This window comes from Lithobates pipiens, unplaced genomic scaffold, assembly GCF_037356315.1.
Source record: "Lithobates pipiens isolate NorthernLeopardFrog02 unplaced genomic scaffold, aLitPip1_a1.2 Scaffold_18, whole genome shotgun sequence".
NCBI lineage: Eukaryota > Metazoa > Chordata > Amphibia > Anura > Ranidae > Lithobates > Lithobates pipiens.
The window spans coordinates 565,857,307-565,873,335 of record NW_027507758.1 but is presented as its reverse complement, the minus strand read 5'-3'; the positions used below and the strand labels follow the sequence as shown (position 1 = coordinate 565,873,335).

At 44.3% G+C, this 16,029-nt stretch overlaps 1 protein-coding gene across 1 annotated transcript in view; it reads right to left on the bottom strand.

Moving 5' to 3' along the window:
• Positions 1 to 16,029, bottom strand: part of SLC35F6 (solute carrier family 35 member F6) — a 64,431-nt gene that overhangs the window by 25,739 nt on the left and 22,663 nt on the right. The window contains exons 2-3 of the mRNA XM_077489008.1: positions 10,234 to 10,306; positions 6,349 to 6,520 (exon numbers count right to left, since the gene is read on the bottom strand). Coding sequence (XP_077345134.1) covers positions 6,349 to 6,520; positions 10,234 to 10,306 — 245 coding nt within the window. The remainder of the gene's footprint in view (positions 1 to 6,348; positions 6,521 to 10,233; positions 10,307 to 16,029) is intronic.

Genomic DNA, 16,029 nt, shown 5'->3' with positions numbered 1-16,029 from the left:
TCTCTGAGAGGGAACCATTCACTTTAAGCCTAGCTGAAGGGTTCCAATATAGTGCCAAAATCCAGGCCATCATGCCGCGGCCCAAGCCAGCACGCCTGCACGCCTCGAACATATAATCCCAAGCTACTCGATCGAAGGCCTTCTCCGCGTCAGTTGACAGGAGAAAGCCCTCGATCTTTCGCTGGTGTGCCACATGAATCAGGTTCAGGGACTTCGTCACATTGTCTTTTGCCTCCCTGCCTGGCATGAATCCGGCCTGTTCGGGTCCAATCAATTCATGGAGTAGGGGTTTCAGCCTGTTGGCTAAGATCTTTGCTACCAGTCCGGAAGTTCAACAAAAGGGAGATCAAGTTGAGCACAAAAAGCCGGAAGGTCTTCAGGCGTACGGAGGAGAGCCGAGCGCCCCCTGGCGGATGCGGATAGGCCAAAGGGGAACCTCCAACGGTATTGGATGTTCCTGGTGCGCAGGGCCTCCAATAATGGTCGCAATGCCTTCCTGTTCTGGAGGGTAATCTGCGAAAGGTCCTGAAACAGCTTCACCTCAGTTCCATTAAACAGTATACGGCCTCTCATACGTGCCTCCCTGGTGGACCCTGAGGGCAGGTACGTCTTTCTCAAAGGTACTTATGCATCCACGCCAATCACGTTGGCCAATATCTATTGCCCCAACGAACACCAGGTCACCTTTTTCCGCAAAACTTGTGCCCTTCTGTCCTCCTTCCAGAACGGAATGCTCCTTCTGGCGGGTGATTTTAATGTACCCCTAAACCCTCTCCTAGATACGTCCACCGGAACCTCATCGTTGCCCTATAAGGCCCTACGCCAGATCAAAGCCCAACTGCAAGCCCTGTCCCTCCACGATGCGTGGCGCACCCTCTATCCCTCGACTAAAGACTACACTTACTTCTCGGCCCCCCACCAAAAATATTCCAGAATTGACTTTTTCTTCCTGTCCCAAGCCAACCTCCCCCTCCTGCACCATTCCTCCATTGAACCCATGTTCCTATCTGACCACCACCCTATTACGCTCACACTATCCTTCCCCGAATCTTGCCCTAGGACAAAAATCTGGCGGTTTAACCCGTCCACTGTTAAAGACTCCCTCGCCCTGGAACGCATCCGCACACGTCTGCGGCTCTACTTTCAGGAGAACTCAGGCTCGGTAGTCTCCCCGATCCCCCTCTGGGAGGCGCACAAACGCGTGATCAGGGGAGAGCTGTTGGCCTTGTCCTCGCAGGCCAAAAAACTTCACCAGGAACGTGTATCTTCCCTTATGCAACGGTTGAACTTGCTCGAACTCGCCCACAAACAATCTCAGGCTCAATCCACCCTCCAGGACCTGATCCAAACTCGCACTCTAATCGCGGAGGAGTTGGGCAGACGCGCTAAGAGGCGATACATCCTTGGCCAACGAATCTTTTATGAACATGGCAACAAATGTGGCCGTCTCTTGGCGCGCTCTGTTCAGTCCGCCAAACTGTCCCCCACTGTACATAACCTACGGTCCTCTAAGGGCCCCCTATTGACTAAGAATGCTGACATCGCAAAGGAATTTGAAACCTTCTATACCAAACTTTACAACCTTCGACCGCCCCGACAGTCCCAGACTGCGCGTGACACACACAATGCCCTTATTACGGAATTTCTTTCCCTCCATGGCCCTAAATCTATCCCCCCCCCCAGTGTGTACAGTCTCTAGAGGCGCGGTTTTCGCCCCTCGAGCTGGATGTTGCCCTTAAACAAATGAAAGTTGGTAAAAGCCCGGGTCCTGATGGGTTTTCCCTTCAATACTATAAGACTTTCCAAGATGTCCTTTCCCCTAAACTACTCCACACGTTTGACGCCTTAGCTGATCCGTCTGCGCAACCAGGTGAGATGTTGAGAGCTCACATTTCGGTAATACCGAAGGAAGGCAAGGACCCCCTTCTACCGTCTAGCTATAGACCAATCTCGCTACTAAACGTAGACATAAAAATCTATGCGAAGATTCTTGCCAACAGACTGCTGCCCTTGATTCCTGACCTCATCCCTAACGACCAGGTGGGTTTTGTCCCGGGTAGGGAAGCCAGAGACGGCACCACCCGTGCTTTAAATCTACACCGCTGGCTCACCTCGTCCAAGACCCAGGGCTTTCTGCTCTCCCTTGATGCCGAGAAGGCGTTCGATAGAGTGGCCTGGGACTACATGCGAGCAGTCCTGATATCCATGGGACTGGGGGACCGCATGCTCGCTTCCATCATGGCACTGTATTCCGCCCCCACTGCGGCGGTGAGACTAAATGGCCACCTATCGAACGCCTTTCCCATCACCAATGGCACCCGCCAAGGCTGCCCCCTCTCCCCCCTAATTTATATCCTTACTTTGGAACCCCTCTTAAACAAACTCAGGACAAACCCTGATATCAGGGGGGTAGCGGTGGGGGACAGGGAATATAAGGTCTCCGCGTTCGCTGATGACGTTTTGCTCTCCCTGACGTCCCCCCGTACCTCCCTGCCCTCTCTACTCCAAGACCTTGAGGCCTTTGGGAGAATCTCGAACCTCAAAATTAACTATACCAAGTCTCAGGCGCTGAATGTCACCCTGCCCCCTTCCGAAGTCACCCATTGTCAGGACGCCTTTCCCTTTAAGTGGGAACGGACCGCGATCTCCTACCTAGGTATTAAACTCCCGCATCACCTCCCGGACCTTTACTCCCTCAACTTTCATGCTACTTTGATCCAAACCCAAAACTATCTTAAAGATTGGCAACATCTAAACGTGTCATGGTTTGGCCGGGCGGCCTTGCTTAAAATGATTGTACTACCTCGCTTCCTTTACCTATTCCAAACCATCCCTATAGCCCTGCCCCATTCTTTTTTCTTTTCTTATCGGCAGATGTGCTCTACCTTCTTATGGAAAGGTTCGCCCCCGAGGATCAAATATGCCTGTCTCACGTTACCCAAATCAAAAGGTGGTATTGCCCTCCCGGACCTTTATAAATATTATGTAGCCTGCCATCTCACTAGAATCGCAGACTGGAACATTCACTCCCGCGATAAACTTTGGGTTCTTTTGGAAAATGCCTTTTCTCCTATACCTATCCACCTTCTTCCCTGGTTGCTCCAGTCACAATGGCCCCCGGTGCTTGCCAGGCACCCATTTATCCACACCTCCCTGTTACTTTTCAAGAAACTCCCAGTTGGCTTAGATTTTGCTCCGACCCCGGGCCCCTTGACCACGCTACGAGGCAATCTGGATTTCCCCCCTGGCAATTCACCCACATTTCTTCGGCGAGAATGGCCTTTCGAGGACGTTCTGGCCTCCCACTTCTACCCAGGGGGTAAAGTTGCCTCCCATGCCACTCTCGAGAGCCTCTCCAAGTCCTCCTCCTTTTCATTCTGGACCTATCGGCAAATTCGTCACTTTCTTTCCATCCGAGATGCGCCTAATTGCTGGACAAGACGACTCACCCCCTTCGAGGACTTGTGCAATCGCAAGACACCTCAGAAGCACCTCATCTCCCTCCTGTATGCTCTCATTTCGGACCCGGGTGTCCTGGCCCTCTCCCCATCACAATCCTCCTGGCATAGGGAACTAGCTACTTCCCTGTCACCCGGAGATTGGACGAAAATTCACGAATATGCACACGGTGGCTCGATGAATGTTGCTGTCCAGGAGAATGGATATAAAATCCTCACACGATGGTACAGGACCCCCTCTCGCCTCCACAAGTTTTCCCCTGCCGTCCCAAATACCTGTTGGAGATGCAATGCTGATGTTGGGACGATGATTCACGTCTGGGGGACTTGCCCAAGCCTCCAACTATTTTGGAGGGAAGTCCACAGACTTATCCTGGCAGTCACCACCTATAACCTGGACTTTACACCGGAGCAGTTTCTTCTCCATCACACGTCCCTGTCTAAAAAAACTTACTTTAAATCCCTAGCTATGCACATGGTCAACGCCGCAAGATTGTGCTTCCCCAGACATTGGCGGACCACACACACCCCAACTTTGGGTGAGTGGTTTGCCACTATCTCCAGGATTGGTGACATGGAAGAGCTGATCCATATTGCGCAGGAAAGGACGGAGAAATTCTCGATCACCTGGGCCTGTTGGTCACACTTTACCACTACCGCAGATTTCAAGCGACACGTTCCCTCCTCTAGTGCCTAAACAACCCATTCCCGGGCTTCTGGAACCTTTCCCTGCTCCCCCCCCCCGATTGATTCTGGCCGAGGGGCTGCACCCCCCCCCCCCCCTCTTTTTCCTCTTCCCTCTCCTTTTCCTCTCCCTCTTTGTTTCCCTTCTTGTCATGTCTTTTCCTTTCTTTCCTCCCCCTTTTCTTCTCTTTTTCCCTTTCTCCTTCTCTCTCCCCCCCTCTTCTCTTCTCTCCCCCTCCCGTCACCCCCCCCCCCTGCCTTTTCTTCTCTCTCTCCCTCTCCCTCATACCCGGCTGTGCCGTTTCCGCCATAATTGATCCTTCCCCTCCGCACATTTACCATTGGGAGGCCTGGACGTGTGCTGGTCGCCGTCCGGCTTCCCTCTTCTATCGCCTGTGCTCATGAGTTATGACACTTGCACTTACCATAAAAGAACGTTGGAACGGACTCCTTCCCCCCTACCTATTACTGGGTTTACCCAGAAGATATTTCCTGCCTTTTCGTAAGTTTTGCCTTGACTTGTATTGTAAGCTAAGCCTGTTTTGCTTATGCATGTTTGTACCTGCCTGTGTTATAACCTTAATAAAATCTTTATGGAAAAAAAATAAAATAAGACAGTGCCGTATCGCAAAAAATGACCTGGTCATGAAGGGGGGTAAAACCTTCCGAGGCTGAAAAGGTTAGTTTTTTTCAATCTTGTTAAGGCTGGGTTCACACCATCACAGCATCGGTCTCACAGCAGGGGTCTGGTGCGTCCCCGTTCACCATTTCAGGTCTGATTTTTGGGCTGAATGCGGACCTGAAAAGAAGCTCAGCGTTTTTGTGTAAAACGCACCAGACCCGCTGCAGAGATATGTGAACTGGCTCCATAGAGAGCCAGTCAAAATCTCCTGCTATTGCGAATTGGATGCGGGAACCCACACCTAGTTCGCAATAGTGTGAATCCAGCCTTAATCTGTCGTTTTTAAAAAAAATAATGCCAGTTGTTGCTACCAAGTAGGCCCTTGTACAAGCACTTCCTGTTATGAGATGACAACTGTCTTCCAATTGTTCTCCTTCGAAGTCACCCTGTCACATGCACCCCAGGTAGGGACTACAAGCAGCAGTGATGACACGAACCCTAATGGAACCTAGGATATCACATTAATTGTAGTAATTATTCTAATTGCATTACGAGGATACATTTGTCATTTTAGGCCTTTAACCACTTCCTGCCCGGCCGTCATTTTGCTATAGGTGGTTCCATTATCCTGATTGGGTGTTATATGAAGTCCTTCAGGATAACAACCGCCGCGAGCCCATGGGGGCACACATTGTGGCGATCAGTGGTGCAGTATTATCTCTCCGATGGAGGCTCTTTATCACGTGATCAGCCGTGTCCAATCATGGCTGATCATGATGTAAACAGGAAGAGCCGGTGATCGGCTTTTCTTCACTCACGTCTGACAGACGTGAGTAGAGGAGAGCTGATCAGCAGCTCTCTGCTGATTGTTTATCAGCGCAGCCCCTCCTTGGATGATCACACTGGACCACCAGGGAGGCACATAACATGTGGATGGCCAGGTACATCCCCCATGGCCATCCACATGTGAAAATAAAGTGCCATCAGTGTCATCAGTGCCACCCATCAGTGTCCATCAGTGCCAATCCGTGCCCATCAGTGCCCATACGTGTCACCTATCAGTGCCACCCATAAGTACCTATCAGTGCCACCCATGAGTGCCCATCAGTGCCACCTATGAGTGCCCATCAGTGCCGCATACCAGTGCCGCCTATCAGTGGCCATCATCAGTGCCCATCAGTGCCACCTCATCAGTTCCACCTCATCGGTGCCCATCAGTGCTGCCTTATCAGTGCCCGTCAGTGCAGCCATATTAGTGCCCATCATTGAAGATGAAAACTTACTTATTTACAAAACAATTTAACAGAAGAAAAATTTCAAAATTTTTGGTCTTTTTTTATTTGTTGCGCAAAAAATAAAAATTGCAGAGGTGATCACATACCACCAAAAGAAAGCTCTATTTGTGGGAACAAAATGATAAAAAATGTGTTTGGGTACAGTGTAGCATGACTGCGCAATTGTCATTCAAATTGCGACAGCGCTGAAAGCTGAAGATTGGCTTGAGCAGGAGGGTGTCTAAGTGCCTGGTATTGAAGTGGTTAAAATATATGTACAGTTACCTTCTTTTTGGCTCTATGTACTCACCCACATACATGATGCTGGTCCCGGTCATGTCACAGATGGCTGGAGGAAGGAAGATGAGAGGATTGAAGGGTTCAGAAGATGCCATGGTGGGCTGGGGAGACCGTTTGTCCTTGAAGACCAGGATGTAGAAGACAGCTAGACAGGAGAGCTCTCCTAAGAACATTCCCACCGCCTAAGATACAAAGAAAGAGGCACTTTAACCCATGACTGCTATCTACTACATGGGAACTCCCTCCCATCTACAAGCAGGTTGTTGTTCGGTAAGGCTTCATTTACATAGGTATATGCATTCTACGCATACTGTATGCTTATATGGGAATTCTGCATGTAGCACAGGTTCCTTGCTGGCCGAGCTAACCAAGGGTTCTACTAAAATCCACAACTAAAGTACTTGCGTTTAGGTGCATACAATTCTACTATTGACTTTACATATGTAAACATACAGTATCTCACAAAGAGTGAGTACACCACTCACATTTTTGTAAATATTTTATTATATCTTTTCATGTGACAACACTAAAGAAATTACACTTTTCTGCAATGTAAAGTAGTGAGTGTACAGCTTGTATAACAGTGAAAATTTGCTGTCCTCTCAAAATAACTCAACACACAGCCATTAATGTGTAAACCGCTGGCAACAAAAGTGAGTACACCCCTAAGTGAAAATGTTCAAATTAGGCCCAATTAGCCATTTTCCCTCCCCAGTGTCATGTGACTCATTAATGTTACAAGGTCTCAGGTGTGAATGGGGAGCAGGTGTGTTAAATTTGGTCTTTTTCTCTCTCGCTCTCTCATACTGGTCACTGGAAGTTCAACATGGCACCCCATGGCAAAGAACTCTCTGAGGATCTGAAAAAAAGAATTGTTGCTCTACATAAAGATGGCCTAGGCTATAAGAAGATTGCCAAGACCCTGAAACTGAGCTGCAGCACTGTGGCCAAAACCATACAGCGGTTTAACAGGACAGGTTCCACTCAGAACAGGCCTTGCCATCGTCAACCAAAGAAGTTGAGTGTACGTGCTCAGTGTCATATCCAGAGGTTGTCTTTGGGAAATAGACATATGAGTGCTGCCAGCATTGCTGCAGAGGTTGAATGGGTGGGGGGGTCAGCCTGTCAGTGCTCAGACCATACACCGAACACTGCATCAAATTGGTCTGCATGGCTGTCATCCCAGAAGGAAGCCTCTTCTAAAGATGATGCACAAGAAAGCCTGCAAACAGTTTTCTGAAGACAAGCAGACTAAGGACATGGATTACTGGAACCATGTCCTGTGGTCTGATGAGACCAAGATCAACTTATTTGGTTCAGATGGTGTCAAGGGTGTGTGGCGGCAACCAGGTGAGGAGTACAAAGACAAGTGTGTCTTGCCTACAGTCAAGCATGGTGGTGGGAGTGTCAGGTCTGGGGTTGCATGAGTGCTGCCGACACTGGTGAGCTACAGTTAATTGAGGGAACCATGAATGCCAACATGTACTGTGACATACTGAAGCAGAGCATTGTCCTCTCTGGGGACTGGGCCACAGGGCAGTATTCCAACATAACAACCCCAAACACACCTCCAAGAAGACCACTGCCTTGTTAAAGAAGCTGAGGGTAAAGGTGGTGGACTGGCCAATCATGTCTCCAGACTTACCCTATTGAGCATCTGTGGGGCATCCTCAAATGGAAGGTGAAGGAGCGCAAGGTCTCTAACATCCACCAGCTCCGCGATGTCATCATAGAGGAGTGGAGGAGGACTCAAGTGGTAACCTGTGAAGCTCTGGTGAACTCCATGCCCAAGAGGGTTAAGGCAGTGCTGGAAAATAATGGTGGCCACAGAAAATATTGACACTTTGGGCCCAATTTGGACATTTTCACTTATTGGTGTACTCACTTTTGTTGCCAGCAGTTTAGACATTATTGCCCGCGTGCTGAGTTATTTTGAGGAGACAGCAAATTTACATTGTTATACAAGCTGTACACTCACTACTTTACATTTTACCAAAGTGTTATTTCTTCAATGTTGTCACATGAAAAGATAGAATAAAATATTTACAAAAATGTGAGGGGTGTACTCACTTATGTGAGATACTGTATATCATAAGCGTTCACATATATAATACATAGATATGTATGGCCCCAGACACAGCTGTCTCCTACTTTTCTGTATGCTGCTAAATGTTTTTGTTTGTTGACGCAGTTGTATATATCGCCCTGTTGATTACTATAGTGCTGCGTTCAGATATGTATAAAGCTACGCGCGGTATGCATCTAAATGATGTGTTTTAGATGCATGTGTAAAGGATTCCTAAAGGGCAGTATATTTTTTAAAGTGAAAGACAAATGGAAGAAAAAGAGGACAGAAGGAAGAAAGCATGGAAAGGAAGGAAGAAAAAGAAGATGGAAGAAAAGGAGGAAGAAGGAAGGAGGGTTGGGAAGGAAGGAAGGAAAGAAAAATAACAGAAGGAAAGGTAGGAGGAAAGGACAGAAGGAAAGTTAGTAAGAAAGGACAGAATAAAGGATCGAAGGAAGGCAGGAAAAAGGGGGCAGAAGGAAAGAACGTAAGGAAAGAAATAAAAGAAAGCTAGAAAGGAAGAATATGGCAGCATGAAATAAAAAAGAACAAAAGGGAAGGAGGAAGAAAAGGCAAAAGAAAGCAAGGAAGGAAAGAACAAAAGAAATAAAAGAAAGAAAGCTAAGAAGGAATAAGATGGCAGCATGAAATAAAGAAGAACAAAAGGAAAGGTGGAAAAAAGAACAGGAGAAAGAACAGAAGAAAAAGGTGAAGGAATGGAGGAAGGAAGGAACGGGAGAAAAAGAAAGAAAGAAAGAGAGAAGGAAGTAGATGACAGTATGAAATAAACAAGAACAATAGGAAAGGAGAAAGAAAAAAAAGGAAAAAAAAAGTGAAGGAAGGGACGAAAGAATGAAGAAACGGGAGAAAGAAAAAACAAAAGAAGGTGAGAGAGAGAGAAAAAGAAAGAAAGAAAGAAAGATAGAAAGAAAGAAAGAAAAGGGAGCTAGGAAGAAGATGGCAGCATGAAATACAGAAGAACAAAAGGGAAGGAGGAAAAAAAAGGCAGAAGAAAGGGAGGAAGGAAAGAACAAGAGAACGAAAAGAAAGAAAGCTAGCAAGGAAGAAAATGGCAGCATGAAATAAAGAAGAACAAAAGGAAAGGTGGAAAAAAGAACAGAAGGAAGAAAATAGTGAAGGAATGGAGGAAGGAAGGAAGGAACAGGAGAAAAATAAATAAAAAGTGAGAAGGAAGCTAGGAAGGAAGAAGATGACAGCATGAAATAAACAAGAACAAAAGGAAAGGAGGAAGAAAAAAACAGGAACAAAAGTGAAGGAAGGGAGTAAAGAATTAAGAAACAGGAGAAAGAAAGAAAGAGAACGAGAGAGAGAGAGAGAAAGAAAGAAAGAAAGAAAGAAAGAAAGAAAGAAAGAAAGAAAGAAAAAAGGGAGCTAGGAAGAAGGTGGCAGCATGAAAATCAGAAGAACAAAAGGGAAAGCGGAAAAAAAAGGCAGAAGAAAGGGAAGAAGGAAAGAACAAGAGAAAGAAAAGAAAGAAAGCTAGCAAGGAAGAAGATGGCAGCATGAAATAAAGAAGAACAAAAGGAAAGGCGGAAGAAAGAACAGAAGAAAAAAAGTGAAAGAATGGAGGAAGGAAGGAAGGAACAGGAGAAAAGGAAAGAAAGAAAGAAAGAGAGAAGGGTGCTAGGAAGGAAGTAGATAACAGTATTAAATAAAGAAGAACAAAAGAAAAGGAAGAAGGAAAAACACAAGAAAAAATTGAAGGAAGGGAGGAAAGAAGGAAGAAACAGGAAAAAGAAAGAAAGGTGGAGTCATTTGTCCCATGGTGTTCTCAGCCATTACTGACAAGGATCCAGAGAAGTCACTCACCTGAAGGAAGGGATGCTGAAACTGATGAGTTGCTTCGTCGTTACATCCTTTAGCACTGAAGTTGTCTGCCCACCTACAAAGCAGAAATGTATCCAGTAAGAGGAATATTAGCCCTTGTACACACGGTCGGAGATTCTGATGGAATGTGTCCGATCGGACCGTTTTGTCGGATATTCTGACTGTGTGTGGTCTACATCGGACTGTTTCCATCAAAGCACTGAGCGTGCCGCTGTCAATGGCGATATCCCGCGAGTGGCGGCTCCCGTGCGCATGCGCGGGAGTGACGTCATCATGGCTTCGCTATATGACAGCGCCGGAGCAGTGAGACCCACCGAGAAGATGGACGCTCCAGACTACAGGGGACAGCGGTGACTTTGCTGGCTCCTGTGTCAGGTAAGTGACACATAATGGGCTACTATGCGATGCATAGTAGTCCATTATGCTTTACCTCTGCAGGGAATCAAAGATGATGTAAACCCATCATGGTTTACTTCCTCTTTAAACTTACGGTCCTGAAGACACAATAGGAAATAAAAAGGATATCCCACCAAAGTGAGGTTAACTTTTTCCCTAGGAACAGGTTTCCCTTCTTCTCTTGGTCTGATGGTGACAACCAGAATTTCATATTTCCTCTCACTTTCTGTATTGGTGATAATGGCCTCCAGGACAAATAAAAGAGTGAATGTCTCGAGCGGGGACACAGACAGCAATAAAGACCTAACAGGGGTTCTAATTCTTCCCTACTTTATCCAAAGCTAAACAAAAACGTTTTGCCTTTATATACACTTCAACCCTATGGAGCCACCTCCCGGCACACATTTAAAGTGATTGTAAACAATCACCTTGTAAAACAACACATTCCATTTAAAATAGAGATGAAAGGCAAAACATTTCTGTATAGATATAAAATATTATATTAATACCTTGTTTTCCCTTTTTTTTTTATAAGTGATCAGATTCACTCTGTCCTCAGCTGCATAGGAGCTGAGGGGAGGAGAAGCAACATTACACTGATCTTCCTAGTGAAAGGCAGTGCAGGGTGGGGGTCAGGACAAGTCTGTTCATTGGAGAATACACTGAGTTCCCAGCATAGCTAGAGAACTGACCACAGTGTGTTCTTCTGCCTAATGTGGTCAGTTTTTAATAGGAGAGCAGAGGGGCTTGCAGGAACACCAGGGATTTCATATCAAGGAAGCATTACAAATAGAGAATAGGAGACTTTATCATACAAGTACATGGTACAACAGGTACATATCAGGGATAGAAAGTGTTGGGGTAACAAACACTTTAAGTGGAATTGATCTCCTGATAATGTAATTAATGAACAATACAGGCAACAAGTGCTTTGAGCAACCATAATAAGCTCCGGTCCTTATATCTGCATATTATATTGCATGTTCTTCCTTTGCTTGCATGGGCTTCCCACTTGCATGGCGGTTTCCTCTCACACCCCAGTAACATGTTGGTAGGTTAATTTCCTCTTGTCTAAATTAGCCCTAGCATGTGTATATATGAATATGAGTTAGGGACCTTAGATTGTAAGCTATTTGCGGGCAGGGACTGATGTGAACGCGCAATATATATGTAAAGAGCTGCGCAAATTGTTGGAGCTATATAAATACCTGTAAAAATATAATATTGCTGTTAGCATGCAAAGGGTTCTAGAATCAATAAAACATTTTTTTTTTAAACACTGGGGTTGATCTACTAAAGGCAAGGAAAGTACGGCCTCATATACATATATGGTAAACGGACATTCAGAGGCAGTTGGGTGCTTTTTCCAGCTGCCCCTGAACTCATCCAATGTTATCTTATGTGTACATGTACACAAGTTCGTTTAATGTCGTTTTTAGGCAGTTGCGTTTAGAGGCTTTTATTTGAAGGCAAATAAATTTGTTCAGACGCCGAAGTTTCCAATGTTTCAGATGCCAAACGCATCTAAATGCGGTACTGGTGTTTAACCGCGTTTTCATTTAGAAGCGTTTTTAAAGGCGCCCTATTTTTTTTTTACATTACAAAACTTAAAAATGATAGCAAATGATGAAAAATCACTATTTAAAAAAAAAATTGTATTTGCTTGCAATGCTTCATAGACTATTTATATACCCCTAATGAGCCCATGATCCAATCCAATACACCACTAGCATTGCTGTTAGCCAAAGTAGAATTGGAATTTGACCTATTTGTTAGATTTGAACTTTCCAGCCTCATCAACAGCAACGTCAGGAGCATTTACTCACATACTCATTATGGGATCCATAGTAAAAGCACCGAAACTGAAGTAGATACAAGTACACTGCTGCTCTCACAGCTGCTGCTACTCACTCTGGTCTCACAGAATGGCTGAAATAGTTAACCAGTTCCCGACCAGCGCACGCCGATGTACGTTGGCAGAATGGCATGGACAGGCAAATGGGCGTACAGGCACGTCCCTTTAAATTTGCAGCTGTGCCACCACTTGCGCGCTGCTGTTGGTGGTGCGCGCGCCGGCCGGGACCTCTGAGAGTCCCACGGATTCGATCACTGCGGGGAGTCTCACAGGGAGGAAGAACGGAGAGATGCTAATGTAAACAAGCATCTCCCAATTCTGTCTAGTGAAAGTGTCACTGATCTCTGCTCCCTGTGATCATAGATCAGTGACATGTCACACGTAGCCACGCCCCCCCAGAGTTAGAAACATGCCCCAGGACACATTTAACCCTTACCCTGCCCACTAGTGGTTATCCTGTTTACTGCCAGTGTCATTTACACAGGAATCAGTGCATTTGTATAGCACTGATTGCTGTATAAATGACAATCATCCCAAAAATGTGTGAAAAATATCAGACGTGATCACCGCCATTACTAGTAAAAAAAAAAAAAATTATTAATAAACATGCCATAAAACTATCCCCTATTTTGTAAACGCTATAAATTTTGCGCAAACCGATCAATAAACGCATATTGCAATGTTTTTTTACCAAAAATATCTAGAAGAATACATATCAGCCTAAAATGGGGAAATATATATATATATATATATATATATATATATATATATATATATATATATAATATGCGTTTTTTCAAAACTGCCACTCTTTTTCTGGTTATAGCGCAAAAAATAAAAACCGCAGAGGTGATAAAATACCACCAAAAGAAAGCTCTATTTGTGGGGAAAAAAAGGACGTCAATTTTGTTTGGGAGTTACGTCGCACGACTGCGCAATTGTCAGTTAACATGACGTAGTGCAGAATAGCAAAAAGTGATCCATTTACTGCATTAGAAATCTGTTATTATGTACTTTTGGTCACTATGGAACGTCCAATTACAAATTTTTAATACATTTGAAATCATATGTACCCAATATATATTTTTTAGAAGGGATTTGCCTCATATAAAGTCCCATGACCAGTATAGCCTCTCTTTGCTGTTTGTTTTTAATTTTCCTTGTACCAGTTTGGGTGCTATTTGCAAAGTGAAACTTCACCGCATTCACTAAGCACTGGGCCAAATTTACTTGCAAAGTGCAACTTCCCTTACAAAGTGAACAGCTTATTTGCTTTTAGCAAATCAACTCCGTTGTGTACCATGGGCCTAAAGTAGCATTAAAAAAAATAAAAATAAAGTATTGTAGCATGCCTTCTACATTTTGGCCACTAGATGGAGACAAATTACACTTTTTTTTCACAGCCTGCAAATCTGTATTCTTCTGTGATTGAGATATGAGATGACATTTTCAGCAATACCTGATTGTTGCCAGAGATCAGGGGTCAGTCTCATCTCTGTAGTTTTCTACATGTCAGTCACAGTCAGAGTGAACCAGAAAATATGTGCTGATGGATATTATTCCCCCTGTTGTTCTCAGATCATACCCCCCCCCCCCCCCCCCCTCATTCTATGGACATAATTCTGTAAACCTCTCTATACCAATTTACAGACAGCCTGCTCTTGGGGTTGGGGGTCAGTCGCTGTATGAGCAATCAGCCTCTCCAATCTTTGGACAGCTAAGTCACCTCAGCTCTTATGGTTACTTACCCCTTATTGGGACAGTTTTTGTATTTCAGTTATGGGCCTGTCGACTTAGCTATGACTTTGTCATTAAAGCTGTCAGCTAAGTACTACACAGATGAAATATATATATATATATATATATATATATATATATATATATATATATATATATATATATTTACACATATATCCATGGCTCCCAAGTGTCCCTGATTTCAAGGGACTGTCCCTAATTTGTATCAAAGTCCATCTGTCGCTCTTTCCTCCCCTTTTGTCCCTCATTTTGGTCTGATCTTTATAGTTACATATAAAATGTACTATTTATCTATCAAAAAGTGTCTCCCAGCACTAAACCCTTTATTAAATTTCTAAATTGCTGCATTTGTAAATTCCAAAAGCCAATATAAAGGAATAGTAGTGGTAAAAAAAGCACCATAGCTCCAACTGTCCCTGATTTTGAGGGACTGTCCCTGATTTCAAGGGACTGTTCCTGATTCGGAGCAATGTCCCTCTGTCCCTCTTTCCTTCTCATTTGTCCCTTAATTTGGTCTGATCTCTATAGTTGTACTGTATATAAAATTCACTTTTTATCTTTCAAAAAGTGTTTCCCAGTGCTAAACCTTTCATCCAAATTCTAACTCACTGCATTTGGAAATTGTAAAAGCCAATATAAAGGAATAGTAGTGGTAAAAAAAAAAAAGCCCTTGTGGATTTTTTTGGGTTAATTCTCCTTTAAGGGGGTGTGGCAGCGGGCATGTCCTATGCCTACATATGTATATATGTGTCCTATGCCTACATATGTTTGCTGGTAGGTGTCCCTCATTCCCATCTTAAAATGTTGGGAGGTATGGGTTTAGCTAATCATTTTTTTATGTACGATTCTCCTTTAAGGGGGTGTGGCAGGGGGTGTGCCCTATGCCTACTACTTTTGCTATTAGGCTTCCCTCATTCCCATTTTAGAAAGTTGGGAGGTATGGCTATATAGGGTTTGTTTTATCTGACAGAGGATTTGTATTACCGTTCATCTAGTTCCCAGGTTTACACAGCATGGCAGCACAGCCCAGCCCTGTCTGGCAGAGCAGGAGATCTGAATTTTTCTGCAGTTAATGTTATAGAGGGCTGTGTACTAAAACTGGAGGGTACAAAATCTGGTGAAGCTCTGCATAGAAACCAATCAGCTTCCAGTTTTTTTTTTTTTTTGTCAAAGTTTAAGTTAGAAGCTGATTGGCTACCATGCAAAGCTGCACCAGATTCGGAGTGCTCCAGTTTTAGTAACTCCCCCCATAGTCCATATTTATGGACCATGTTTCATGTTACACTCATTAAAAATTCTTAAAAATTTTAGTCTCCAAGCCGTATTGGAGAAAGGAATGAAAGGCCACTAGGTCCCACCCTTCTATCTTAGGGTGGTGATAGATGACTTAATCAAAAAAAAACAAAAAAACTATGAATTCTGTCATCCACACAATCGAGGTGGATGGGTGACTCCTCCGGCTGTTATTGTGTTCTGATAGAGGGGTCTCTTTGTCTTTCCATGCAGAAAAAAAAAAAAAATGTTTGTAAAAATATTACATATAAATAAAATACTAAAAAAATTAAATTAAAATAAAGAAAAAGCACCTAGATTAAGATTTTATGTAGGCCAGTGCCAGGGTTAGTGTTTAGGTCAGAGGTCAGGATCAGTATATTTAGATTTTTTTTTTTTTTTTAATTGTGTTTTAGGTAGGACAGAAAAAAAAATGAACGCAAAATGCGCATTATTACTTCTCAGCTGTACTATGGGTACAAACAACAAATAACATA